Source organism: Carettochelys insculpta, chromosome 1 (assembly GCF_033958435.1).
Source record: "Carettochelys insculpta isolate YL-2023 chromosome 1, ASM3395843v1, whole genome shotgun sequence".
Lineage (NCBI taxonomy): Eukaryota > Metazoa > Chordata > Testudines > Carettochelyidae > Carettochelys > Carettochelys insculpta.
Window position 1 is genome coordinate 248,924,580 of NC_134137.1, and position 26,547 is coordinate 248,951,126.

General features: G+C 42.1%; 1 protein-coding gene across 5 annotated transcripts in view; it reads left to right on the plus strand.

Moving 5' to 3' along the window:
- TTLL1 (TTL family tubulin polyglutamylase complex subunit L1) overlaps positions 1-17,216 on the plus strand; it is a 58,811-nt gene extending 41,595 nt beyond the window's left edge. For all 5 annotated transcript variants that reach the window (XM_075003864.1, XM_075003856.1, XM_075003883.1 and 2 more), the window contains 4 exons: positions 6,599-6,742; positions 10,955-11,041; positions 11,912-12,075; positions 13,668-17,216. In XM_075003864.1, the coding sequence (XP_074859965.1) occupies positions 6,599-6,742; positions 10,955-11,041; positions 11,912-12,075; positions 13,668-13,797 (525 nt within the window). In that variant the 3' untranslated portion in view covers positions 13,798-17,216. The remainder of the gene's footprint in view (positions 1-6,598; positions 6,743-10,954; positions 11,042-11,911; positions 12,076-13,667) is intronic.
- The last annotated feature ends 9,331 nt before the right edge of the window (positions 17,217-26,547 follow it).

The following is a 26,547-nucleotide window of genomic DNA, read 5'->3' on the forward strand; positions in this document are numbered from 1 at the left end:
TGCTTACTGGGTTCTTAGAAGACATTTAGGGGTAAATTAGAGCTAAATAGGAGCACAGAACACTGAGAGCTGGACCTGGTGGTTGTAAACAAATTTTATGGGACCATGGAAAACTTGGCCACATCCATGATTAGAGGACATCATGCTAACTAAAATCAGTCCAGACCACGGATGTTGCTGGACAAGAGTGTGCTGGACTCGAGAGGTTCAACTGGTATTTTAAATCCTAAGTTTTTAGGGCAAGATCTATCTTTTGTTGTATTTGTACAGTGCATAGTACAACAGGGCTTGAAATTATATTATTGTTCTCCTCTGGGAAATAATATATATTATTCCCCTATTGGGAATACAATAATTATAATCATAATAATCTTAAACATTGTTTAATTCCTGCTTAAGTGGCTATAAGCAGGAGTAAATTTGAAAGCTAAGATCACTCACCAAGGAATACTCTTTTTCCCTGATACTTTAACATTACTTGTCATCTGAGAATTTAGTTCTCAAAAACATTTCAGCCAGATAAGTGATAAGATGGAACACAAGGGCCGTGTCTACACTAGCCCAAAACTTCAAAATGGCCATGCAAATGGCCATTTTGAAGTTTACTAATGAAGCACTGAAATACATATTCAGCACCGCATTAGAATGCCAGTGGCTGTGGCACTTCGAAATTGACGCGGCTCGCAGGTGCACGGCTCGTCCAGATGGGGCTCCTTTTTGAATGGACCCTGGCAACTTCGAAATCCCCTTATTCTTATCTGCTGTTAGGAATAAAGGGATTTCGAAGTTGCCAGGGTCCTTTGGAAAAGGAGCCAAGGAGAATTGGTCTTGGAGTTAGCAGGGTCCAAACCTATTTAGACTTTTATGTATAACTGACACTCTGCATTATACCTGGCAGTGAACCAGCTGATGGAGTTGAGACTGGAGTGTAGATTTTAGGTATATTGTCACACTTAGCAAGCAGGTTGTGTTCTCCATGAGCTGGACTGTATTATTTTCAAGATTAGCTCTTTTCCAGGTAATGGACAGTAGAATAATGCAGCCTAGTAATGACAGAGGAATGGATAATAGTAGTTAAAACACACTTGTTTCATCTTAGAAAGAATACAGCATACTTTACACTAGACTAGCAAGTTCTTTTGAAAGATGTTTTGAAAGAAAGGGGCTCTTTTGAGAGATCCCATGGAGTGTCCACACACGAAAAGCATTCTTTTGAAAGTAAATCGAAAGAATGCGGCACTCCTTGTGAAATCACTCTTCCTTTCCCATTTCAGGAAGAACACCTTGTTTTGAAAGAAAATGTGTAGATGCTCCACAGGGCCCTTCTTTTGAAAGAGCAGTCCTCATAGGGCCTAATTTTTTGACCCCGGTCCATTTTTTCTAAAGAGCAGGGGCTGCATGGATACTCTGTTTCGAAAGAGCAGATCAATCTTTTGATCTGCTTTTCTGAGTGTGGGTGCACTCTTTTGAAAGAAGGTCTTTTGAAAGAGATCTTCCAGAAGGGCTTCTTTTGAAAGATATCTGTAGTGTAGACGTATCTGTAGAGTAGTGGGTCTTTGTGGAAAGTGCTAAAAGGGTCCCTGGGAATTACTGTCATTTTTGGGTTCTTCCTGAAAAGAGTGAGCAGAGCCTGTAAGAAGCACCCCCATCCACTCCTGAGGGCCAATAGACAAGTCCATATTTGTTCTTCTGCTACATGAAAAAACTGCAGCTGTAGAAACAATTTTAATCAGTAGGTAAAATGCTAGAACAAGATTCTTGCTTCTTGTATAAACTTTTATGAGTTTTCAAATAACCATGAGATTATGGTCATGGGTTACCTTTTGATATCTTATTTCAAGTCTAGAGAAATTAAATTATTCATTAGTATTTTAGTAGTGCTCAACGCTCCCAAATTAGATTGTGGTCTGTTCGCATTGTGTGTATTGCAAACACATGGGAAGACATAGTCCATCAAAAAGTTTATAGTCTAATTTTAATTAAGATCAAGAAAGTGAAACAAAACAATAGAAGCAAAGTGGAAGGCAAGGTGGATTGAGTTAAATAGTTGGTTGAAATCAAGTTACCAAAAAGCTAAGACTGTGCTTAGAGTGCAATTAATTTTTGAGTTCACTGGTGCTTCTGTGTGTTTCAGAAAACAAGTACAGAATGGGGTTCCCTTGGAAGAGCTGAGTTATGCTGATGTAAAATGAGTAATAGACTATGATGTTCCAAAATAAGCAGCATGTATATTATGCAATATAAAAATAAGAAAATGACAGTCAGTGACAACTGGCAACTTTAGAAATCTCTTACTGTTTTCTGTATTGTATGCTTAAGTGATAGGTACTAAAACTAGTTAACTAATTAAACAAGCCATAAGGATTAGCTAAGATAAACCTTTTTTTCTAGCAACATCCAACACAGAAAACAGCTCAGGAATTGACTTGTCAAATCACACTTTTACTAAAAGGCATAGAGAGCGTATTGAGGAATGATGCCTTGCTAAGTGAAGTATTTACATTACTAACCAACCTTTACCCACACTATTTTCTTCCAATAAGTAGTTTTCATTATAATGCTTCATCCTTGCAGCTAGGCCTTGCATGATTTTCTTGTACTGTTTACACTTGACACATTTTCCATTTTTACCCACGGAACAAATTTCTTCAAAATATGCCCAGTTAGGGTCTCTCTGACACCGAGAAGCTGTGAAGGCTTTTCTGTGGCAAAAGTAAATGGGAATATCGAAAGCTGCATATGTGCTGAATAATGGCTTCCCTTTTTTCTTTCCAGTCCAGTCCCCTGTTCCTTTCTGTGCTGTCTCCATCCTTTCCTATATATTGTCTTTCTGTCTTTAAGGCAGTGTCTTCTTAACTAGCTCCTCTGCTGTGCTTGGCCCAAGACTACCAACTAATAAATGCAGAAAATAAAACAAAAACAGCCCTGTTCAGCTTGTTTCTTACTTTGCAAATGTTCCTTTTTAGTCTGTTGAGAAACAGAAATTGAAAGCCCAGAACTTGCAAGAAGCAAGAGCTAGTAGTTGTGCTGGACAGACTAGAGTCATTAATTCATTTTAGGAGACTGTCTGTGTGTGTAGCATGTTTGTGATGAGATTTAGTTGTAACTGTTACTTTTAACTGAGAAATTTAGTATTTTATTGATTGGTTTTAAAAGAAATTAAACAATTTAAATTAAAAATCCATTTTTTAAATTTATTTTTATATCTTCGATTTTTATCCACCCCATTGAAAGAGAAATTCTTCAATAATAATGAATAAACACCTGGATCTTTAGGTCTAAATCACTATATATATATGTGTGTGTGTGTGTGTGTATATATATATATATATATATATATATATATATATATATATATATATATATATATATATATATATGTGTGTGTGTGTGGAAAATGTAAACAATATAACAGCTGTTCCTTCTGTCTCCAACTTTCTAATATTGGTTGTAGATTTCTCATAGTGGAAGATACAGGAGACACAGTGTGGTCCAATTTGCTACTATGTTTTTTGTTAACCAGCACCTGATGTGCAGCACTCTTTCCAGTCACATCTGCTCTGACTTCCAGGAGAGGTATTCTGTAAATTGAACAGGGTGGAAGCTTTAAGTTACATCCCCTAGCAGTAATCTGGAATCTTAAAGTTTATCATGGAGAAAATTGTGAGACTCACATTTCAGATCCTTTCATTCTACATAGGTTCTTGGACATTACAAAATTAAGCACTGTAGAAAAGCCTATAAATAAATAAGTAGACTTCTCTTGCTTTGTTCTCATATGGTTAAACTCAGTGTTCCTCTAAAGTTTTATTTTTGTTTCCAGGCATGTTGTAGTTCATAATTTAGAACCCTCACAACATCAATAATGTACTTGGAAACTTTCTGAGAAGAGCCTTTATAAAGCTAAAAAAAATACACTGACAGTTATGATATTCCCCAGGGTATAATCTGGACTGATAGATAGCTGTGTTCCCTCAGTTCTCCAGCCTAGGGTGCTTTTTACCCTGCTGTGCTGTGAGAACAACCACTCCTTGTCTGTTCTGCTACTGCTTGCACTATGTAAATCACTGTATTATATGGGTCTTATAGCCACTCATCAATTACGCTTCAAGGCAGCACCAGCAAACTCTCAGTCCCATATTGTCCCACCCTTCCCCCACAAGAAATGTGCATCTTGTATTGCTGAGCATGGGACAATACAAGCTCATATAAAGTCCAACATTCTGTTTAGTAGAAATGGCTTGCACAAATCTTATATTCCAAAACATGTTTCTCAGACACTTCAAGCCAAACACACACTGCTTTGGATAAAACACTAAAATAACCTTAAGTGATTACAAGTAATGAAGCATAAGAACCAGAATTGGTTACAAGAAAATAAAAGTTTCTCTCACCACATGCTTCAGCAGTCTTACTAGTTAGACCACTCTCTGCTAATACAATGTTAATTTTCTTGTCCGGTGGGTGGTGTTGATGCTGAGCAGAATCAGAGAGTATTTGGGAGCCTATGTTCCCTTTTCTTGTCATCTTCTTTTTCTTTGTATATCATTTCCACCTGAGGTTCAGGAAACAAACATTTGCGGGAATGAAAACCTCCCGCAGTTTCGGTGCTGAAATTTAGATTTCTTGCTTATAGTCTTTTTATTTTTTTCTGCCAAAGAACGGCTACTGAATCAGGTTATAGTCCATTTGGTTTTGTTGATATTTGGATTTGTGCCTGCTTTTCTAAACTTGGAACATGTCACAATCTAAATTCTCTGTAAGGTGTGTGGCTGCCCTGCTGCACAGCTGTTTAACAAGTCTCATGCAGGAGCTACCCCTCAGACCCACCATGGAGCTGCCATGGCTAGGGCAGAAGTATCTCCCACTCCCAACTCCCAGCAGCAGCAGTCCCATGCCAGAGCTAAGGGAGGGGAGCCTTCCATCTGCCCCCTCCGATCCCCCAGGCTGCAGCTAAGCCATTCTGGGGAAGGGGATGTCTCTGCTAGCTGCAGCAGCTCAGTGCTAGGGCTGGAGGAGCATGCCTCTTCTCTGGCCACACACCCCACCTGAAACTGCCAAAGAACAACTGCTGCTGTTGTGGAAAAGATGCCCCTTTCCTGGCCCCCTGCCCAGCCTATCTTGGAGCTGCCCAGCTGAGAAACAGATCCCCTTCCCTCCAGCTGTGTCCACTGGAGCTGTGGCAGCTGTAGAGAGGTGCCTCTCACCCGGCCCCAAGCTGCTGACGTGAGAGAGGCTGGTGGGGGCTGTTTTCTCTCCCCAGGGAAGCATCCCTCATATTTGTGCAACCCCAGAGCTCGTATCCCCAAGCGGGCTCTGGACCCTGCACTCAACTGTCTGCCCCAGCCCTGAGCCCTATCTCACACTACAGCCCTTTGGCACCAGCCCTGTCACACACTGACCATGTGCAGGATGACTTTTGTTGTGTGATGTGTCACCTCCATATTGTTGCACGTAACAAAAGTCATTCTATATATGGACGTAGAAATTAGAGGGAACACTGGTCTCAGTAACATTATACAGTAGAATATTATCATTTTTACATATAATGTTCCCACACATATTTTATCAGGACAATAATCAGCAAATTTTGATTTTTCAAATGATACATCACGAGGTATGTACAAAATCCATTAGAGCTTTGTAAAAGAAAAAAAAGGGCATACATAGGGATATAGGCTGTCACAGTTACTCAGGAGCTTAATTTTAGTGCGTGTATGCCAGCTCTAGAGTACCCTCTGTTTTCGTGGCTTTTCAAGAACAGTATATTTCAACTCTTCACAGATTTACTTCCTAAAAGGATAAATATGTATGACAATTGTAGGATAGCCCTCTTTTCTGTTTACAGTTGCAGTACAGTCTAATATTCTAGTAATAACTAGATTTACTTAATTAAAATTGTTTAAAATCATTTTCAATGCAGTGTTGAGAAATATACCTGTGCTTATTTCATTATGATCCTGACTGAGAATGGGGCTGGTATCTCCCAGTGAATATTATTATATCATTTTTTCCCCTTCTGGGAAAAATATTGATTACTTACAGTCGAAATGACTCATCATATTTAATGTATTTTAGAAACTTTCAAACTTGCTGTCAATGCTACATTTTAAAAATTAACATAGATTTAATCATTGTTAAATTACTTACTCTTCTGTTTCTCCTCTCCAAAGAAATAACTCCCCTTTCCTCAAACCTGATCCTTTCCTTTCAGTCTTGAAAATCTGATTTCCACATCATTCCATTTTCAAACTGCATTTCCTATGTTTTCTCCTACATTATTAAACTGTCAAAATGCAGTTTTTGTTTGACTGTTGTTATTATATAGTTGTAATTACAATAGGACATGTTATTAACACTTGTTTTTTGTGATTTGATGTGTAATTACATATTAGTGCTTTAAAAAGTGTTCTGTCTTACATAGTGGACAGTGCACAGTAAAAATTGGAGCCTTACAGATGCTGCAAAATGCCACACGGTCAAAATTGTTTTCAAAAAAAGAAATCTGTGCTTAAAAACAAGTCTAAGTTCGAATGGATGCGAATACAATATCTGACTGCAAACTCGAGGAGACTGAATTATCTCCTTATCTCTCTAGGATGACTACAATCATATCCATGGAGGGAAATGGACAGTGACTAACTTGCGCTTGTATCTAGAAAGTACCCGTGGAAAGGAGGTCACTAACAAACTGTTTGATGAAATTCATTGGATAATTGTGCAGTCGCTGAAGGCCGTTGCAGTGAGTAGTGTAACTTGAATACTCCCAGTGCCACCTTCATGGCTTCAGACTTTCAATAGCCATGAAAACAAGTTTACAGTAAAGAAAAAAATGAAGCGAATTAATTTCCTGCTGCTGGATTGTTGTTTTGAATTCTTATACTACTTTCCTACCTTCATGTTAACTTTAAAAACTCACTTCTCAGTGCCTCTGATGAGCTGAGAGCACATGGAGAAACCTGACTGGGTGGGCAAGCTGTTTGTGTGTATATTAAATGAATAAATTAATGTCTGGATGCTGAAACCATCACAAACTTTTACTCTCATTTCAAATCACTTAGTACTGCACTTGTGAATTACCCACGTCTGCCCAGATCCGTATTGTGTTTTGGTAGTAATAAAATTGTCTCCTGAGTAGTTTGCAAGAGCTTTATACGGTATATAGTCTCTGCAGGCATTAACAGATAGCAGTTTCCCAAAATGTCAGATTAGATGCAAGAAGAAAAGGCAGCTCCTCCCAGTATTAACAGAATTGTAAAACGGAAGAGAAACATGGTGAAGTATGGAAGGAAAGTAACGTACAGAGGAGGAAGTGCTATAGCTTCAATCCCTTTTTCCATATCGTAAACTTAATGGAAGTAATGCTTTTTCTTCCTTCCCCTGTGCTTTGCAAGACAGAAAACATTTTGGCCGTTTCTGCACATACCACTTTTTTTGAAAGTGGCATGCTAATAAACGGTCTGAAATATGCTAATGAGGCACGGATGCAAATTCCCTGTGCCCCATTAGCATAAGGTCATGTGATTTGGAGTCCAGCAGATGTTCTTCTGGACTCCAAAACGCTGTTTAGAAGCGCAGCCCCCAGGGGAGGTCTTCTTCCGGAGGCCCCTTCTCCCTGAAAATTTTTGGGAAGAAGGGGCCTCCAAAAGGAGGACTTCCTTCCGGAAGACCCCCCGGGGGCCACGCTTCTAAATGGCGTTTTGGAGTCTGGAAAAACATCTTCCAGACTTCAGATCACGTAACCTTATGTTAATGAGGTGTGGAGAATTTGCATCTGCACTTCGTTAGCATATTTTGGGCTGTTTTATTAGCATGCCTCTTTCAAAGAAAGTAGCATGTGTAGAAACAGCCTTCAGTATTAATTTTTGGAAACCATCTCCACTCACCTGTTCCGAACAGTCCTTTAAATTGGTGGTTCTTAACGATTCCACACTGCTGTATCCCTTTCAGGAGTCTTGTTTGTTTTGTGTACTCCAAGCTTACTTCACTTAAAAACTATTTGCTTAGATAATCAAACATACAAAAGTGTCATTGCACAGTGTTAGTGAAACATTGCTTATTTTTTAATTTTTACCATATAATTCTCAATAAATCAAGTGGAATATAAAATTGTATTTATATTTCAGTGTATCGCTGTTGTGGGTAAGACTGACTTACCCACAAAAGCTCATGACCTGCTAAATTTGTTAGTCTCCAAGATGCTACAGGACTGCTTGTTGTTTGTGAAGCTACAGACTAACATGGCTACACCTCTGAGATTATTTCAGTATATAGTACACAGTGCAGTATAAACAAGTCATTGTATGAAATTATAGTTTGTACTGACTTTGCTAGTGCTTTTTATGTAGAATATTATAACAGTAGGCAGATACTTAGAGGGGTTGATGTATCCCCTGGAAATCCACTGTGTATCCCCAGGGGTTCACATACTGAAGGTTGAGAACCACTGCTTTAAATGATTTGGTGATCAGGAGAAGTGCCCTGGCATTTGTCATTGCCTGATGCTGCACAATGAGATTCTCTTGAGAATATCCATCCCAGCCTTACTCCATCCCTGGTCTGTTGTTAGTTTTCATGACTATAGTGGACTTGAGTTAAATATAACGATGTGATAAAAATATCTTAAATACAAGGATATAGTCAGTAAATGGGGTCAAACTCCAACTTTCCTGCATTGTTACAAGATTATAATAAACAAGTGTCTTTGGATAAGTCACATTTAATTTGAAGCTGCAAGTATTATTGATTAGGTGAAATTGTGTTTTTCATATGTAAAATATAAGTATTTCTAATTTCACATATGGGCTACGTCTACACGTGCAGCCAACATCGAAATAGCTTATTTTGATGTTGCGACATCGAAATAGTCTATTTCGATGAATAACGTCTACACGTCCGCCAGGGCCGGCAATGTCGATGTTCAACTTCGACGTTGCTCAGCCCAACATCGAAATAGGCGCAGCGAGGGAATGTCTACACGTCAAAGTAGCACACATCGAAATAGGGATGCCAGGCACAGCTGCAGACAGGGTCACAGGGCGGACTCAACAGCCAGCCGCTCCCTTAAAGGGCCCCTCCCAGACACAGTTGCACTAAACAACACAAGATACACAGAGCTGACAACTGGTTGCAGACCCTGTGCCTGCAGCATAGATCCCCAGCTGCCGCAGAAGCAGCCAGAAGCCCTGGGCTAAGGGCTGCTGCCCACGGTGACCATAGAGCCCCGCAGGGGCTGGAGAGAGAGCCTCTCTCAACCCCCCAGCTGATGGCCGCCATGGAGGACCCAGCAATTTCGACGTTGCGGGACGCGGATCGTCTACACGGTCCCTACTTCGACGTTGAACGTCGAAGTAGGGCGCTATTCCTATCTCCTCATGAGGTTAGCGACTTCGACGTCTCGCCGCCTAACGTCGAAGTTAACTTCGAAATAGCGCCTGACGCGTGTAGACGCGACGGGCGCTATTTCGAAGTTGGTGCCGCTACTTCGAAGTAGCGTGCACGTGTAGACGCAGCTATGGTGTGAAAGACTAAGGCTATGTCTACACTAGAGTGGTCTATTGACAGAAGTTTCTGACAACACTTCTTTCGACAGATTGCAGCCAGACAGCAATGCGGATTGAAAGAGTGATCCGCTCTGTCAACAGTGTGTGGCCGGACTGCCCGACCACTCTGGCAAAATGGCTAATAGGAAGCACAGCAGACAGAGCTGCCTGGTGTTCCAGAATCCCTGTCTTTCGACAGAAGGTCTGCCAGAACGTCCAGATGACTGTCGACAGAGGGGTTCTGCCTCATTGGCTAAGTCTACACTAGCACACTATGTCGAAGTAGCTTATTTTGAAGTAAGGACATCGAAATAGGCTACTTCGACGTGTATCTTCTACATGTCCTCCAGGGCTGGTGCCATCGACGTTCAACGTCGAAGTAGCAACGGGGAACATCGAAAGGAGCCGCCCTGGAAGGAAATGTGGAGTGTCCACACCCACAAGTTCTCCCCATTGAAATAAGGGGCCAGCAAAGCCCCAAGCCGCTCCCTTAAAGGGCCCTTCCCAGACACGCTTGCCCTGCACAGCACAAGATCCACAGAGCCGACAACCGGTTGCAGACCCTGTGCACACAGCATGGACCCCCAGCTGCAGCAGCAGCAGCCAGAAGCCCTGGGCTAAGGGCTGCTGCATGCGGTGACCGTAGCAGCCTGCAGGGGCTGGACAGAGCATCTCTCAACCCCTCAGCTGATGGCTGCCATGGAGGATCCCGCTATTTCGAAGCAGCAAGACGCGGATTGTCTACACATGCCCTACTTCGACATTGAACGTTGAAGTAGGGCGCTATTCCCATCTTTGGATGGGAATAGTGATTTCGACGTCTCACCGCCTAATGTCGATTTCAAAGTCGAAATAGCACACGGCGCGTGTAGACGTGACGCGTGCTATTTCGACGTTGTGCCAGCTACTTCGAAGTAGCCGGCTAGTGTAGACACACCCATTGGGGAGCAGCAGAGTGCTGTCAACAAAAGTGCTGCATTCTGTTGATTTACTGTCAACAGAATATCTTGGGAACATGGACGCTCCACAGTTTTGTCGACAAAACTCTCCAGTGTAGACATAGCCTAAGACTCTTGTTTTTATACTCACCAGATGTTGTAGGATACACAGGTGAAACTGAATGAAAGCTCTGTAGTCAAATATATTCTGTTTATTCACTAGTTAGTATGATAATACTTAGTCATAGTTTGGAAAGACAACATTTTTATTTAAAAAAAATCATATATAAGTAAAATATTGTATTGAGGAGACAGAGCAGAAACCTTGTACTAAGAAAACTGCCATAGACCATTGCTATTACATTTGTACATGATACCTAGAAAAATAATAGCAGAGAAATACGATCACGTACAGTCTTTCAAGTTACTTAGTAAATCTTTAATAAACATACCTTTCCTCTCAACTTTTTTCAGCCTGTAATGAATAATGATAAACACTGCTTTGAGTGCTATGGATATGACATTATCATTGATGACAAGCTTAAACCATGGCTTATTGAGGTAAAGTTATGTACATTTTATAAACAACCCTTCTCATCATTTCCTTTCATTGTATACATCTGTTCTCGGATACCTGATCTTGAGTTTTCCCTTTTCCACATGAGGAGTTTTCCCTTTTCAACTCTGATTAAGTGGGTCTTACCCACAAAAGCTCATTACCTAATAAATAAATTGATAGTCTTTAAGGTGCTATAAGACTGCTTGTTTTTGTGAAGCTACAGTTAACATGGCTACCCCTCCGAGACATTTTTATTTGGTGTGAACTAAAGGTATGATTCTCCAGATGCTGCTTGATTAGTATACATGAACCTGCTCCCAACAAAAATCTACAGTCACACACTACAGAGAATTAATGATGCTTAAAAATAAAATCTTTAGAAAACATGCTGTTGCCTTGTAATGAAAGTTCAAAGAAAAGGCACTGTAGGTTGAACCTCTCTTGTCCGGTACCCTGGGAACCTGACTAGTGCTGGATAAGAGAATTTGCTGGACTGCAGGAGGTCAGTATTGTCTAGCAGCACTACCAACACTCCCACTGCTTAGAGGGCTCTTAGAAGACATTTAGGGATAAATTGCAGCTAAATAACAGCACAGAACACTGAGAGCCATAACTGGTGGCTGTAAACAAACTTCATGGGACCTCAAGAAACTTGGCCACGCCCATGATAAATTGTCATCTGGGTAACTAAAATCATGCCACATTACAGATGATGTCAGACAAGAGAGTTCCAGGTTAGAGAGGTTCAACCTGTGTGTTGAAGTGTTGATTAGCTTATAGTGTAAAATTCGTTATCATTATATATTTTGTATGTAGAGCCGTATCTCAGTCCAATGGAAGTTGCTGAAACTGAAATTTTTTTTTTTTAACAGGTCAATGCTTCTCCTTCTCTTACCTCCAGTACAGCCAATGATCGTATCCTCAAATATAATCTTATTAACGACACACTTAATATTGCAGTACCTAATGGTGAAATCCCAGACTGTAAATGGAACAAATCTCCACCAAAGGAAGTTCTTGGAAATTATGAAATTTTGTAAGTTTTAGCAGTGACGTACATAAACATGAACATCATCATCTTCTTAAGAAAGGAAATTAGTTTAGAATCATGTAGGTGTGGTGGAACTCATCCAGCTGGGGAGAAAGAACATAAAGTGCTACTTAATCACCATGTTTATGGCTGGAATAGTTGCTTCCAGGGGTTAAGACTCCTGACTCAGTCTTTAGTTGTATTTGATGTCCCCTTCCTAGTGATCCTCTGCACTTCACTTGCAAAGAAGGTTGATTTATTTGGGGTATAGGATGGTGAAACTAATTTCGTTCGTAAAGATATAGCTAACAAATATATGGCATTTGTTTTAGACTAAGTTCTAGGTAACAGTTAAATGCATTATATGTCCTAAGATAATTTAAAAAAACCTCTTAATTCGTGGGAATGTCACCCAACAATTGTGTTAAAACAGTGAATTGTATGTGTTTTTTAACTTGGTATAATGAATGTGTGATGAAGAGAGAAGTTAGAAAAGAGCTCCTCTATTGTAACATATGTAAAGGGGTTAGTATGGGATGGGTTTATGCATGTGGGGAGATGCTGACTATGTAATCAAATTCTCTATTGCATTTGGAACCTGCTTCAAAAGCTAAAGGTATGAGCATCTGGTAGGAATTAATAGTAGTATAGTACAGTATGTTAGCTGACCCACTATTTCATGCAGTCTACTTTATCTAAGGCCTCTATTATGCAAACGTGTGTGACTTTAGTCACATAAGTGTTTTGCAAGACTGGAGCATATCTTTATAATTAAGGTTAGCTATGTGATAGTTATGAACACTGATGATCTGCATTTAGTGTTAATAGGTACAGATAGAAACCTCTGATAGAAAAATATTGTAGCTGTTTCTATTTTGGTTATTGACATTTGTATATTTTTACTTAAACTCTGCCTTTGGATAGGATTATTTCAGGCCCACATTGAGTGTGTGCATTTAAAGATGTACTTGTCACCATGGCAGGCTTTATAGAATATATATTATCAAGAATACATTACGCTGATCTGCTGTACTTCTGATGCTGATAGATTGAATCTTGTATTTTGACTATTTAAGCACCCCACTTTTCTTGTTTAATTCAGTTAACTAGTGTCCTAATCTAGCTTTTTCTGATCCTCCAGTTGTTTCTGTGTTTCATATGCTGAATTGTAATGTTAATAAGCAGCAAGCTAATATTTCTATATATGCACAAATCTATTAGATGACATAAGACAAGAAATGCAGAAGTACATGCCTAAAATAGTTTCACAAGCTCTACAACAATTTTTGTTTGCTACAATAAAAAGTGTGCTGACGTGCTTGTTTTTCATAAATAGTTATTGAAGTATATACTAGGGTTCATTTTATTATACTGGCATAGGGTCCAATCCTGTGAGGACTTACCTACATGAATAACTTATGTGAAGAGTTGCATCTTAAAATAAACTGTTCATGTGATGTGAGTGTTTATAGAATAGGATCCATACTTCAAAAATCTGAATGATAGATGTTAAACAAAAAGGAAGGAAAGGTCATTCTTTTGTTCTCTGCTATCCAATGATTAGGAGACTGAGACACTGAAAAATTATCATATTTTAGGTATGATGAAGAGATGGCACACAGCGATGGAACAGATCGTGATTTGAGAAGCCGTTCTGGGCAGTCCATTGGATTAAAAGGAAATCGAACAAGAGAGTCAGGAAGGCCTGTGCTCACCACATGGAAGTAGTGACAAAATCAAATGAATATCAGATCAGTAATATTTTACTGAAATTCAGAGCTAGAAATTTTGAACTGAACATTGGGGTTGTGGACAGCTTTGTCTCCTTTGGACAGCTTCCTTCTCGTTGCTAACTGTTGTGTGACATACTGGAATTAGTATCTCTGAAATTGTACAAAATACAGCAAAGAACTATTTGTCTCAATATGAGACAAATCTGTATGACACAGGGTTGGTACAAGTGGAGTACTTCGTCAGCTGTTTTATGAGTAAACTCACCTGTTTACAGCAAGAATATATTATGCTGCATGTGGCTATAGCAAATCCATTGTAATATAAAGAATTAACATATTAATTGCATTAGACTTTTAAAAGTGTAACGACTCAAACTTGAGAAGCATGAATATTTTTTTTCTTTGAAGGGGTCATGGTAATCAGCTTGAGCGGCCAATAGCAATGATTTGCTATGATGCATATGCAGCACCACATTATGCTAATTCTCGCTGTGGGAGCTTCCAAGTTAGCAACTTTGAAGCACTTACAACCCTTGTAGCCATGGGCACGTTGAAATACCCGCGCAACTTCAAAGTGCCCTTACTCCCAAAACGTTTGTTAACTTTGAAATTCCTGTGGCGAGAATTAGCCTAATGAGGTGCTGCATACGCATCACAGCACCTCATTGCTATTGCCTGCTGGGGCTGATTACCACGTCTCCTTCAAAGAAGGGGGCTAGTGTAGACAAGCCCTTAAGGAACCTTCTTAAGAAATCTGGTGTTCACTCAAAGTACTCATTCTCAAATGAACTACTGATTTGGCGTTCACAATTGTTTGCTTGTTTTGCAGGAGTATACTGTAAGTAATTTATGTCTACACTTGCAATTTACTATGCAATTTTAACTCCTTTGTAAAGAACTAAATATGTAACTTTTTGGTCAGAGTGGTTGGAAGCTTAAGAATTTTGCACCTCAGGATGTCATTTCTCTTTGTTCAAAGATTACTCTTGAAATAGAATCCAGAACAATTAGAAGGATGGGCATTATCAATGTTATGTAGTTTACACTGGCATTATGACAATTAAATTTCTTGATGCAAGTTCATTCTCATCTAACATATACAGTACACGCCTACTTGAGAAATAATTGTCAACTAATGCGCAGTTAATGATTTTTAACTATTGTTAAGATTAAAAAATGCTGAAATTGTTGTGCACATTCAAGCTGTAATGCCTCAGAAATTAAAATTTCATGGAAGGGGACAATCATACATAGGAAGTTGCTGTGTTATTGCATGTGACCATTATTTTTACTTCTGTAGTGATGTTGGACATACCTGAATACACCTTTTCCTGTTTTTTCCACTTAACTATACTGTAATAAATGTCAACTCCACTGCTCAGTGATACCTGTAAATCTTTGCTTGCAAGTATACATCTCTGTATTTATTTATGCATGTACATAGGTATGTCTGTATTTTTACATATTTTATGCTCTTTAACAAATTTTCATTGCATTTAATAAGCTATCTCCTGTTACTCTGATGTCAGAAGATATAATAGCTACGAACAGTATAAAGTGAAAGAAGTTAAAAGGCAAAGATTGTAGACTTTTAGCTAGTGGAATATTATATAAACTAGTCAGTTGCACGATTGGCTGTTGCCTCTAATGTCACAACTCGAGCACTGATCAAGAAGATACTCATAGCTGCTTTAACATGTAACTCAAATCTTGTGGGAGAAACAAATCTCCAAAAGTACATGTACTATCAAAATAAATCTCCCCTGGTTCTTACTAAAGGGTTAATAACTATATAAAATGAATGAGGGATATTTTATATGCATTTCTTATCATAGTTAATCTGCTATGTTCTTGTTTAAATATAGAAAGTCAAATGTAAATTTTGGTATGTCTTTCCACCAAATTCCTGATCCGTAAAATTATGGAAATTCAGAACATTGGGAGCACTGTAACAGGTCATCAGAAGATTGTGTCTTGAATTAAGGAGTACTTTTTACATGACAAAAAAACTAAATCCACCTGATTTCCAGCTCCCCTGGGTATTATTGTGTCCCTCATTCTGGGTCTTGTTTGTACATTTTGAGCCTTGGCAGAGTGAGAGCCATAGCTGGAAAAGATTGTGGTCGGATATTGAATACCATATGAGTATGACGTGTTTAAGGGCAGATGTTTCCTCCTCCACCTTCTAAACACCTGTTGCTAGGAAGTGTGTAATAGTGGGCCTTGGGAAATGTTACGCTGCTGTTAACAGGAGTATTTTACAGTGTGGTTGATTTCATAATCTCTGACAGCTCCTTTCTCTCTCTCTCAGTCTCTTGTTCAGCACATCCAAACTGATTCTTGGCTCTTTCTTCCCTCTCCCCATCCACACCATACACAATGCATCTGTCTGGTAGCATTTGGCAACGTTCGTTCTCATAGTTCCATTACAGTAGTCTCTCTAATGCTATTAGTGTTACGTATCATGCATACTACCTCATTTCTCTTTTTGGATATTGTGTACCTAGTTGGAAGGGCTTTGTGGGATGAAGGTGGTGTATTGAGAAATCAGACTGTTTGCAGCCAACAGCAAACTCTTTGCCTTTATTTGTAATGAAGTTTTATTACATTAGTAATTGTGACATTTTTAGGCCTGCTTCTAACTTGGAGCTAATGTGGAGGAACAGGCTTGGGATATGATGTATTAATTTCAGTGGAATAAAGGGGTCTAGAGTCAAAGATGATAGCATGATCCTGGCCTGTACACCATTAAACTGTTAACTGTGACTTGGAGTTTGGAATACAGGAACATCAGCCATTCCATGGCAGGCGTGTTAGAGGATTAACACAAATGTTTGCAAAATCATTGATTAGGGTATGTAAGAGAAAAAATACAAAGCACGTTGAAACCGAGTGGTTATGGAAGATGTTTAAAATGTATTTAAGGCCCTTTTTCAGAAAGAGAACAGCTATTTTGTATTCTGTCAAGCAGTCCTTTTTAGTGGAGAAAAAAGGGTTAGTTTTGTTGAATTTCATGTGGCCTGCCCTGTGGGGTCACTACTTTTCCTGTTTTTTGACAAGATTGTCGAAAGGGGAAAAGAGAGGATAACAAAATGGTAGAGGAAATACATATGTTTTTTGTTGAGCTTGGCCATAGATAGATACAAAGGGCTGGCAAATCAGCTACTGTAGCTGTTCCTGGGATTTCTGTCTTTCCTGGTCTGGGTTGTTTAGTCATCTACCATCAGGGTGGTTTAGTCATGTACCTCTCCTCTACTCGTCCTCCTCAGGCTAGACAGAGCTGGATGAACTGTTTCGTCGCATCATACTGGTGCTGTGCAATGCAGCTGGTCTCAGCATCAGGTGAAAAACAGAGGCCATTTCTACACATGCTAATACAAGGAGCAAAAGATGCTAATGAGGTGCGGATGCAAATTCCTCACGCCTCATTAGCATAACGTCACGTGATTTGGAGTCCGGAAGACTGTTCTTCCGGACTCCAAAATGCTGTGTAGAAGCGGGGCCCCAGGAGGGGCTTCTGGAAGGAAGTCCTCCTTCCAGAGGCCCCTTCTTCCCAAATATTTTCAAGAAGAAGGGGCCTCCAGAAGAAGGACTTCCTTCCGGAAGCCCCCCCAGCGGCCATGCTCCTATGCGGTGTTTTGGAGTCCAGAAGAACGGTCTTCCGGACTCCAAATCATGTGATGTTATGCTAATGAGGCGTGAGGAATTTGCATCCACACCTCATTAGCATCTTTCGCTCCCTGTATTAGCATGCCACTTCCAAAGGAAGTGGCCTGTGTAGAAATGGGCTGGGGGAGGGGGAACAGGAGTAAAATAGTGGATGATGGAAAGGAGCAAGAGGAAAAGGAAGACAGCAAGATTTTGCGTACAACCGGGTGGGGTCGTTTCTGGCCCATTAGTGATAACTTTGTGTTGTCACTTGTGCGTAGGTCTGGATGTCCTGATGACTTAAGGGTTTCCAATGCAGGATACTGTCCTTGGAGCAGAACTCTCCCAGGAGTCCGCTCTGTGTCATTTTAACTTTTAAAGTCCACCCAAAAAGGCCATACCCTTGTTACTTTGTCATTCAGTTGTTGGCGGGAGGGATAGCTCAGTGGTTAGAGCATTGGCCTTGTAAACTCAGGCTTGTGAGTTCAGCCCTTGAGGGGCCTTTCAAGGGTCTGGAACAGGTTAGCTCAGACGTGTCCAGCCCGCGGGCTGCATGCGGCCTTGGACAGCTAGTAATGCAGCCCCACAAGATCGTAAACTTTTAACATTATTATGTGATTTATATACATTAACTATATTATATTTTATATGCGGCCCAAGACAATTCTTCTTCACTCAATGCGGCCCAGGCAAGCCAAAAGGTTGGACACCCATGGGTTAGATTATAAAACCAATCTTGTCAGGGATGGTGATAGGTCCTGCTGTGAGTGCAGAGGACTGGATCTGATGGTCTCTCAAGGTCCATTCCAGCCTGTATGTGTATTTATTTTGTGCCTAAGACAATGGCGGCCTGACACGGTTAAAGCAGATAGGCATTAGTACAGTATAAGTGATAGATGATACTCTGTATACAGAGCCACCTGGGCTGCCACCCCAACTGGCCTGTTGACAGGAAGGTCCCCCATATTGATACTATCCCTTAGGAACCAGGGCAGCCTAGGGGATTATCTGTGGGGCTTGGTGCAGGGCAGTAGCAGGGGTTGAATTCCCCCCCCCACTTACTGTGGGAAGGGGCATGACCCAGTATCCCACACCACTCTGCCAGTGCCCAGACAGTGGTAAAGTGAAGCAGCCTAGCTGGGAGCTGGCAGAGTGGAGCAGGCTGCTGGAGTGCTCGGCTTCCACTGCAGGAGTGCATGCAGGGAGCCTGACTTCTACTGCCACACCATCCCAGGCTCCCCAGTAATCTCCCAGGTGCCATTGCTGGGGGAGAGGGGCTTCAGGGGAGGGGTGTAATGGGGGCAGGAAGAGGTGGGGTTAGGGTGGAACAGGGACAGAGCTTGGAGGAAGAGGTGAAGTGGAGATGGAGCAGGGCCAGGAAGAGGCAAAGCATCAGGCATGAATAGTTACTTCCTTAGCACTATTATATGCAGGGAATGTGCCTTGTTGCTTTGGCTTTGCCTGTTCCATAGCTTGAAGGCGCTTTGACTTTTAGAGATGATCATCTCCCTTGATTTAAAAACAAAAAACAAAGGAAAAAAAAACAAACAAAACCAAACAAACGAGGAGTCCTGTGGCACCTTAAAGATTAACAAATTGCCACAGGACTCCTCTGTTTTTGCTGACACAAACTAACATGGATACCCCCTGAATATTTTTAAATCTAGCCGTAACATACTAACTGAAACCTACAGGAGAGGTGTTCGATGGGATAAACTTCCATTCATTCTCATTGAGCATTAACAGGGTTGGGACGTAGTTGTTTTCATGGCCTCCTACATCCTGTGACAATGAAGTGCAACTAGAAGGCACTTGCTGTCATTTCCTAGTCATTTCCTGGTCTCCTAACTCACATGCTTATGAGTGAGACAGTGCAATGTGAATTGTTTCCACTTGGTTTAGCTCTTGTCTGATTTTATTCAAGTTGTGTTTTATACCTGATATAGTAACAACAGATCAGCAGTGGTTCATTTGTGCTATTCACATGGAATGTTTTTAATGTAATTTTGTTTTAAAAAGGGAGGAGTGGTGAACGGCGTTCAGGGTTGGCCTTCTTTAAAGCAAGAAAATAAATGCATCTCTTCCAATCCTGGTGTCTTCATTTGCTGACCTTGAATGAAGGTGTGGCCCTATTAAAGTCATCCAAGGTTTGTCCCCCCCTCCCCCCAAAAAAGCCAGGATTTTTCCTGTGGTGTATACTTAAGCGTATATTATATGATCTCATGTTTGGGTCATGCACAATGTCCTCTCACACAGAGCATAGCAAAGATGTAAAACATCTGTATATTTTTATATTCAGGGCCAGGATTGCCAATGGGGGAGCAAAGAGAGCAGTTGCTCTGGAGTCAAGTAATTTGAAAGGGCTTGGTGCTCTGGGTTGCCACCATGGCAGCAGCAGTGACTGGAGCCCTGGGGCCCTTTAAATCACTGCCAGAGCCCCATGCGGTGTGGTCGGGGTGGCACTGAGGGCTTGATGGGGGAGGCTAGTCCCTTCTGCCAAAAGCCCTGCCCTGGGGGCCTGGAGATGAGCCCTTCTGAGCCCAGGGCTCAGTGAAATCTGTCACCAGTCCAGTTCAGGACATTTCAGTAGCACAGCTGTCATTCTGGGACTGAGGCTAGTTTTCACCTGTGATCCCTTTTTGGTTGGGAAAGTATATTTGTTTGTTTATGAATGCAGTGCCTTGGTGAAAGGTTCATCCAAATGTAATGTGATTACAGATTTTTGCATATAATTTATAGTGATAATAGGAAATTCTGGCTTTAATTTTAAATACCCAGGTATCAGTAAATTCAAAGTCCTGGCCATGATTCAAGCCTCTGGTGCACAGTAAAGCATTTTATATTATCGTATATGCTGTTAACTTTGTACGTCTTTGTAACTGTCTCCTGCAGGCCTACAATGTGTGGATAACAAATTGGTCCATTTAAATAGTCAAATTAACTGAGCTAAATTCAGTCCTGCTCCCAAATTTGGGATGGGGATGGGGAGAGGGGGAGAGAGAGAGAGAGTGTGTGTGTGTTGGGGGGGTGCATGCGTAAGTGAACAAGCAGGGATTTGGCACTCCTCTTTTAGAGGAAAAATTAAATGGCTTAGACTGCCATAAGAATGACTGTGTTTTCCTGGACCCTCTCTGTTGTTAAAACAATGGTTACAGGGTGGATGTATTTTCTGCTTCCTTTTGTCCTCAACTCCTTTTTCAAGAGGCTATAGCAGAGGTAAAAATGATTACTTTTAGTTACAATGTACAAAACATACATATACAAACGGGGGCTTATGAATAAGAATAAAATGCTGTAATATGTGATTGACCACTGTCTTTGTGCTCGGGACTGTAGAGAAAACAGACAGACATCCCCTGCCTTGAACCACATACAGTCAAACACAGATAAGAGAGACAAGATTCAGAGAACAAATCATAGGCAGGAATCTCAGTTGTTAACTAGGTGTCTACTTATTTTTCCCCCACGTGTAGTCCTAATGAAAACCAGTGCTTCTTTAGAACAGAATTAAACAAAGTAAACAGATAGGCAGCTAAACTAGAGTTTAAAGCAGCAGAGCTGCAGCAATGCAGTTGTGCTGCTATGCATGCTAATATAACCACTCTACTTTAGCCCCATGAGGATTGTGATAGCAGAAGCAGCTTTCCTGCAACAGCACTGGCCACCCCAGTGCTAATGTTCATGTAAATTACGTTACTCAATGCGAGGTGGCTTTTTCACACCTTTGACTGACATAGCTTGTGTCACAAGAAGTGCTAATGTGGACGCAGTGTTAGTGCATGGAGAGTAACCTCAAGGCTATTGAAATGTCTAAATCCCATTGCTTAAATACCTTTTGTAGATCTGGGCCGATCTCCACAGGTGTGGAGAAAGAAACAAAAGTGGCATATACATAGGAACTGTATTTTAAATGGTTTATTCCTAATGAGTGCTACCTGAATTGCTCATTAATGAAGACAAAACTGACAGCACCCACTCTCAGGTCTCACACAGTTTTTTTTCCTAGATGAACTGGGAAAAACTCAATGCTTGCCATGCAAAGCTCTGCACTGGGCCAAGCAATCCTAAAACATGGACTGCTATGCGAAGGAGTTGATTTGGCAGCTGCCCCAGGGTAGCAAAATACATTGGAAGGACAATCTGAAAAAAAAAATGACTTCAATTAGTATAACAACTTGACAAGCAAAGCTGAAAAAGGTTAACTCCCTGTTTGTAAATACTGTTCTTCACATGCTCAAGTGATTATTGGACTAACAAACAGCAACATATGTGCAATTAAATGGACAAGCACAATGCAGGCAGGATAACTGTTGTAAGTACTTTTGTACAGGGGACATTTATTGCTAGAATTGGATAAGTAAGTAAAATTTGCTTACTAGATACAAAACACTGTTTCTTTCTACTCATTCTTTAGTATGGAGTTAACAAAAATCTCACAAAGAATAGATTTCTGCAGCTGCTTTAGAAGCTTTATCAGGTTAAGGGAAATAGTCTTGTCCCTAAATCTACTTTTTCCATCTGCTTAACAGTAGAACTTCTGTCTAGGGTATCCCCTACTCCTTCCTGTCTGACTTCCTGCTATATATTTAAAGGAACAATGCACATATTTACACTGAAAATATAACAGCACTAAGCTGTAAAACAAACACACTAGATCAGGCTCATCTATAGAGAGTAATGCTCTGTAATTATAAATAGTTCTGTTTCTTAAGCAATCACCATTCAGTTTGCACAGGCGGGAGTGTAACCAGAAGATAATTTATATTTTGGGCCTGATTTTAAAAATAGCCTCATTGAAGCCTCCACATTTGAGGGATCTGTTTTGTACCATCCAATAGTTTGATTTTTAAATATTAACTGATGTTCACAGTTAATTGCCTTGAAGAATTGGAGGCTGGTTCTGAAAAGCAACTTCAAAATTGCTTTACTTGTTTGTCAAAATAAAAGTTTGTAATTGAGGAAAACTGGAATTTTTCCAACAATTTTCCATCATGGATGACTTGGCAGGAGTATTCTTCATACAGTGTCTTGATGATGGTAATCAGCTTGTCTGGGACTCCATAATGTTTCATGATGGTCCAGATGGACTGCTGTCCACACGGTCGAAGGCTTTCATGAAGTCTGTGAAGCTGAGGTAGAGTGGTGCTTGCCATTTGATTCATTGTTCCATGATGTTCCAAAGAGTTACTACCTGGTCTGTGCAGGATCATCCTCTCCTAATTGTGTATAAAACTGTTCTCTCTCTCCTTCTTTGGCTACGTTAGTTGGGACATAGCACATTATGATGGTGACCTCCACAAACCTGTAGTTTGTAGTCTATGGTATCTTTCTTTCATTCCAGGATGACTCAGTTTAGTAGTTTGCTTGGAATGGACAGGAGGTTAATCCGCCTCCACTTTTCACACAGTGACAGATTTCCAGATTTAGAGAGTTTCGTTAGCAGCCCTTTTCTCCAACCCTTTGAGATCTCTTCTGTTGTCCATATCAGATTTAGCACACTGTGTAGCTGGTCCAATATAGCAGCTTCTTTTTAGTACTGCAGGTGGAATATTATCAGGTCCTGCTGCTTTGCCATTCTTTAAGTTCCTTATTGCCTCGCAGACTTCCTCTTTTGTAGTTGCCCCAGTGCTGATGTCTAGGGGTTCTCCTGCTTCTAGCTGTGGTGGGTTTGTTGGTGATGGTTTGTTTAACACTTCAAACTGCTCCTTCCATCTGGCTAGTTGCTCATCCACTGAGGCAAGTAGTTGACCATCTTTGTTTTTGACTGATCTATCTGGGTTTCTTTTTCTTCCACTCAAGACTTGAGTTGTATTGTACAGGGTTTTCAAGTCCCCTTGTTTAGATGCTGCCTCCACTTTTCTCTGTGATCTTGTTTATGAAATTTCTCTTGTCCCTGGTAAAGACTTTTCTTTATTTCAATGGTGATTTCATGGTGTCTGGATGATGCAGCTTTTTTTGGCCTCTTGTTTTTGCTTGGTTGACTTGTTGTTTAAGTACCTTCCATTTTTTGATCATTCTCCATGTCTGATCTGTGATCCATTTCTTCCAGGTGGTGGGAGGTTGCCCTTACACCACATTGCACATTTCCACTATAGCTTCCTTCATTGACCTTCAGCCTCCCTCTGCAGTTTGTTCTGCTCCTTCCTCACTTTGGAGTGCCTTAAAGTGGCTGCTGAAGGTAATCTGGAAGGCTTCTTTCATTTCTTGTATTCTCAGCTTCCCCACATCGAATCTGGTTATTGTGCTGGGCTGTCGTTTTCTTGCCGCAAGTTTCATTTTGAGTGTACTAAGTGGTGGTCTCATCCGATGTCTGCGCCACACCTAGCGCACACATCTTCCAGGGATTTTTGCTATTTCCTTCGAAGCGCAGAATGGTCAGTTTGGTTTTGTATATGATTGTCAGGCGATACCCAAGTTGCTTTATGACAATTTTTGTGTGGAAAACGTGTGCCTCCAATTACAAGTTCATTAAAGGCACACATGTAGTTTTCCATTTTCATTCATCTGGCCTAGACTGTGTGTTCCCATTTCTTTCCCCACACTGGTGCTGTTACTGCCTAGCTTGGCATTCATATCTCCCATCAGGATCAGCATATCACATGAGTGTCTTGTTAAGCACTGATTGCAGTTGTGTATAAAACTGTTGTTCTTTAGCTGTGTCTACACGTGCACGCGACTTCGAAGTAGCGGCACTAACATCGAAATAGCGCCCATCGCGGCTACACGCGTCGGGCGCTATTTCAAAGTTAACTTTGACGTTAGGTGGCGAGACGTCGAAGTCGCTAACCTCATGAGGGGATCGGAATAGCGCCCTACTTCGATGTTCAACGTCGAAGTAGGGACCGTGTAGACGATCCGCGTCCCGCAACGTCGAAATTGTGGGGTCCTCCATGGCAGCCATCAGCTGGGGGGTTGAGAGACGCTGTCTCTCCAGCCCGTGCGGGGCTCTATGGTCACCGTGTGCAGCAGCCCTTAGCCCAGGGCTTCTGGCTGCTGCTGCTGCAGCGGGGGATTCATGCTGCATGCACAGGGTCTGCAACTCGTTGTCGGCTCTGTGTATCTTGTGCTGTTTAGTGCAAGTGTGTCTGGGAGGGGCCCTTTAAGGGAGCGGCTGGCTGTTGAGTCTGCCCTGTGACCCTGTCTGCAGCTGTGCCTGGCACCCTTATTTCGATGTGTGCTACTGTGGCGTGTAGACGTTCCCTCGCTGCGCCTATTTCGATGTGGTGCTGCGCAACGTCGATGTTGAACATCGACGTTGCCAGCCCTGGAGGACGTGTAGACGTTATTCATCGAAATAGCCTATTTCGATGTCGCTACATCGAAATAAGCTACTTCGATGTAGGCTTCACGTGTAGACGTAGCCTTTGAGTGATTGCTCATGTGCATTCCAATTTGGGTGTGCGCTGGGTGCATGCCCAGTTGCTGGAAGCTTTTTGCCCTAGCCAGTAGCCCTAGGATCAGCGCAGTGCCTCCTGGAGTTGCGCCCGTATGGCCACCCATATATGCACTGCCCGCCCCGCCCCCCCGCTCAGTTCCTTCTTGTTGCATTGTCGATTGCTGGAGCTCCCTCATTGTTGAGCGTTTCCTGGTAACCTTTATTGTTTTCATTAGTTGTAAATAGTTTAGATAGTTATCTTTCATAGGTAAATAGCTCTTCTTAGCACCTAGTGAGCCGAGATGGGTCTTTAACCCTCCTCTGTGCTAGGGGATGCCTGTCTCCTGGGGTTTAAAAACTGTTCAAAATGTGGCAAACGACTGCCCAAAAGCAACCCACATAAGGTGTGTTTGAGTTGCCTTGGTGAGGCACACCTCAAGGAGCACTGCTCTATTTGCAAGGCCATCAAGCCTAGGACTTTAAAAGATAGAGCTCAACAGATGAAGGTTCGACTAATGGAATCAGCCTTGCGCCCAGACATTTCCCCTGCAGGAACTCTGAGCACTGCAAGTTCCCGGCACTGAGAGCAGGACTCAGCGCCATTAGAGCCAGTCCCTGGTGCCTCGGAAAAAGAGAAGATGGGACCAGGGTCAATCCCAAGAAAGAAGGAGGCAAAGGCAAGCTCTGGAGGAGTCTGCCAGATCGCACCATGACCGGGGTCATGAAGTGCGGGCATCGACTCCAGCATGAGGTGGGAGTCCACGCTCTACCAGACTGCCCTGAACACTGGAGGCCTTTAGCACTGCGCAAGGCCTCCTGCAAATTACGATGCAGCTACAGACGCTGCACCGGGAGCCTTCATCGCCCCAGTTCCAGGTGCCTGGTCAGGCTCTAGGGATCCCGGCGTGGTTCCTGGTGCCAATGAGACCCCAGCAAACGGTCACCTCCCTCGGTGCCGTGCAGACGGTGCAGAGCATGCAAGAACTGGCGGGAGCTACGGGACCCTCGGCACCTCCATGGTCATTGGCGTCAGAGTCCGCATTGGAGTCGGACTCGCTTTACTCCAGCTCAGCTCAGAGCGGGAGTTCAAGGTCATCTTGACGCATCGGGCATCGACACCTCTCCCGAAGCCCCTTAGAGGGGGATTGGCAAAGGCCCCTCCAAGGTACCCCACAATGGCCCTTCTGGACCCCTTGGGTGATCCATGAAGCACAGGGGCGGGATGTGAGACTCCTGTTCAGGGTGCCTGGCGCTCCCCAGGTGCCAAGATCGGCACCAACCGCTGCTTTGGGGGCCCCACCGAGAGAGCAAGCGGAATCATCGGTACCGGCACTGATGATGGTGCCGACACCGGCACCAGTGCAGTCAGAGGCAACCCAAGCGTGGGCACCACCCCTGCAGGCACCAGGGACTGTGGTGCAGTGGAGGCCAGCACCAACAGAACCGGTGCTGTCCCAGGTGCAGAGTGGCCCTGTCTTCATGGCACCATACCAGAGACCACTAGGGGGCCCTTCACCCCAGGCACTGAGCATGGCACCACAAACCATGGTGCCGGGGACTCAAATGGAAGTGCTGGAACCTCCTGCACCAGTGGGCTTGGAGGGCGTGATGCCCTTGTTCTTGTCCTCCCCAGATGAGGCACTAGCTGGATCCTCTGCATCCCTGGTACTGGAGGATGGAGGAGCCTACCAGCAGCTGTTGAGATGGGTGGCTCAGAGTCTG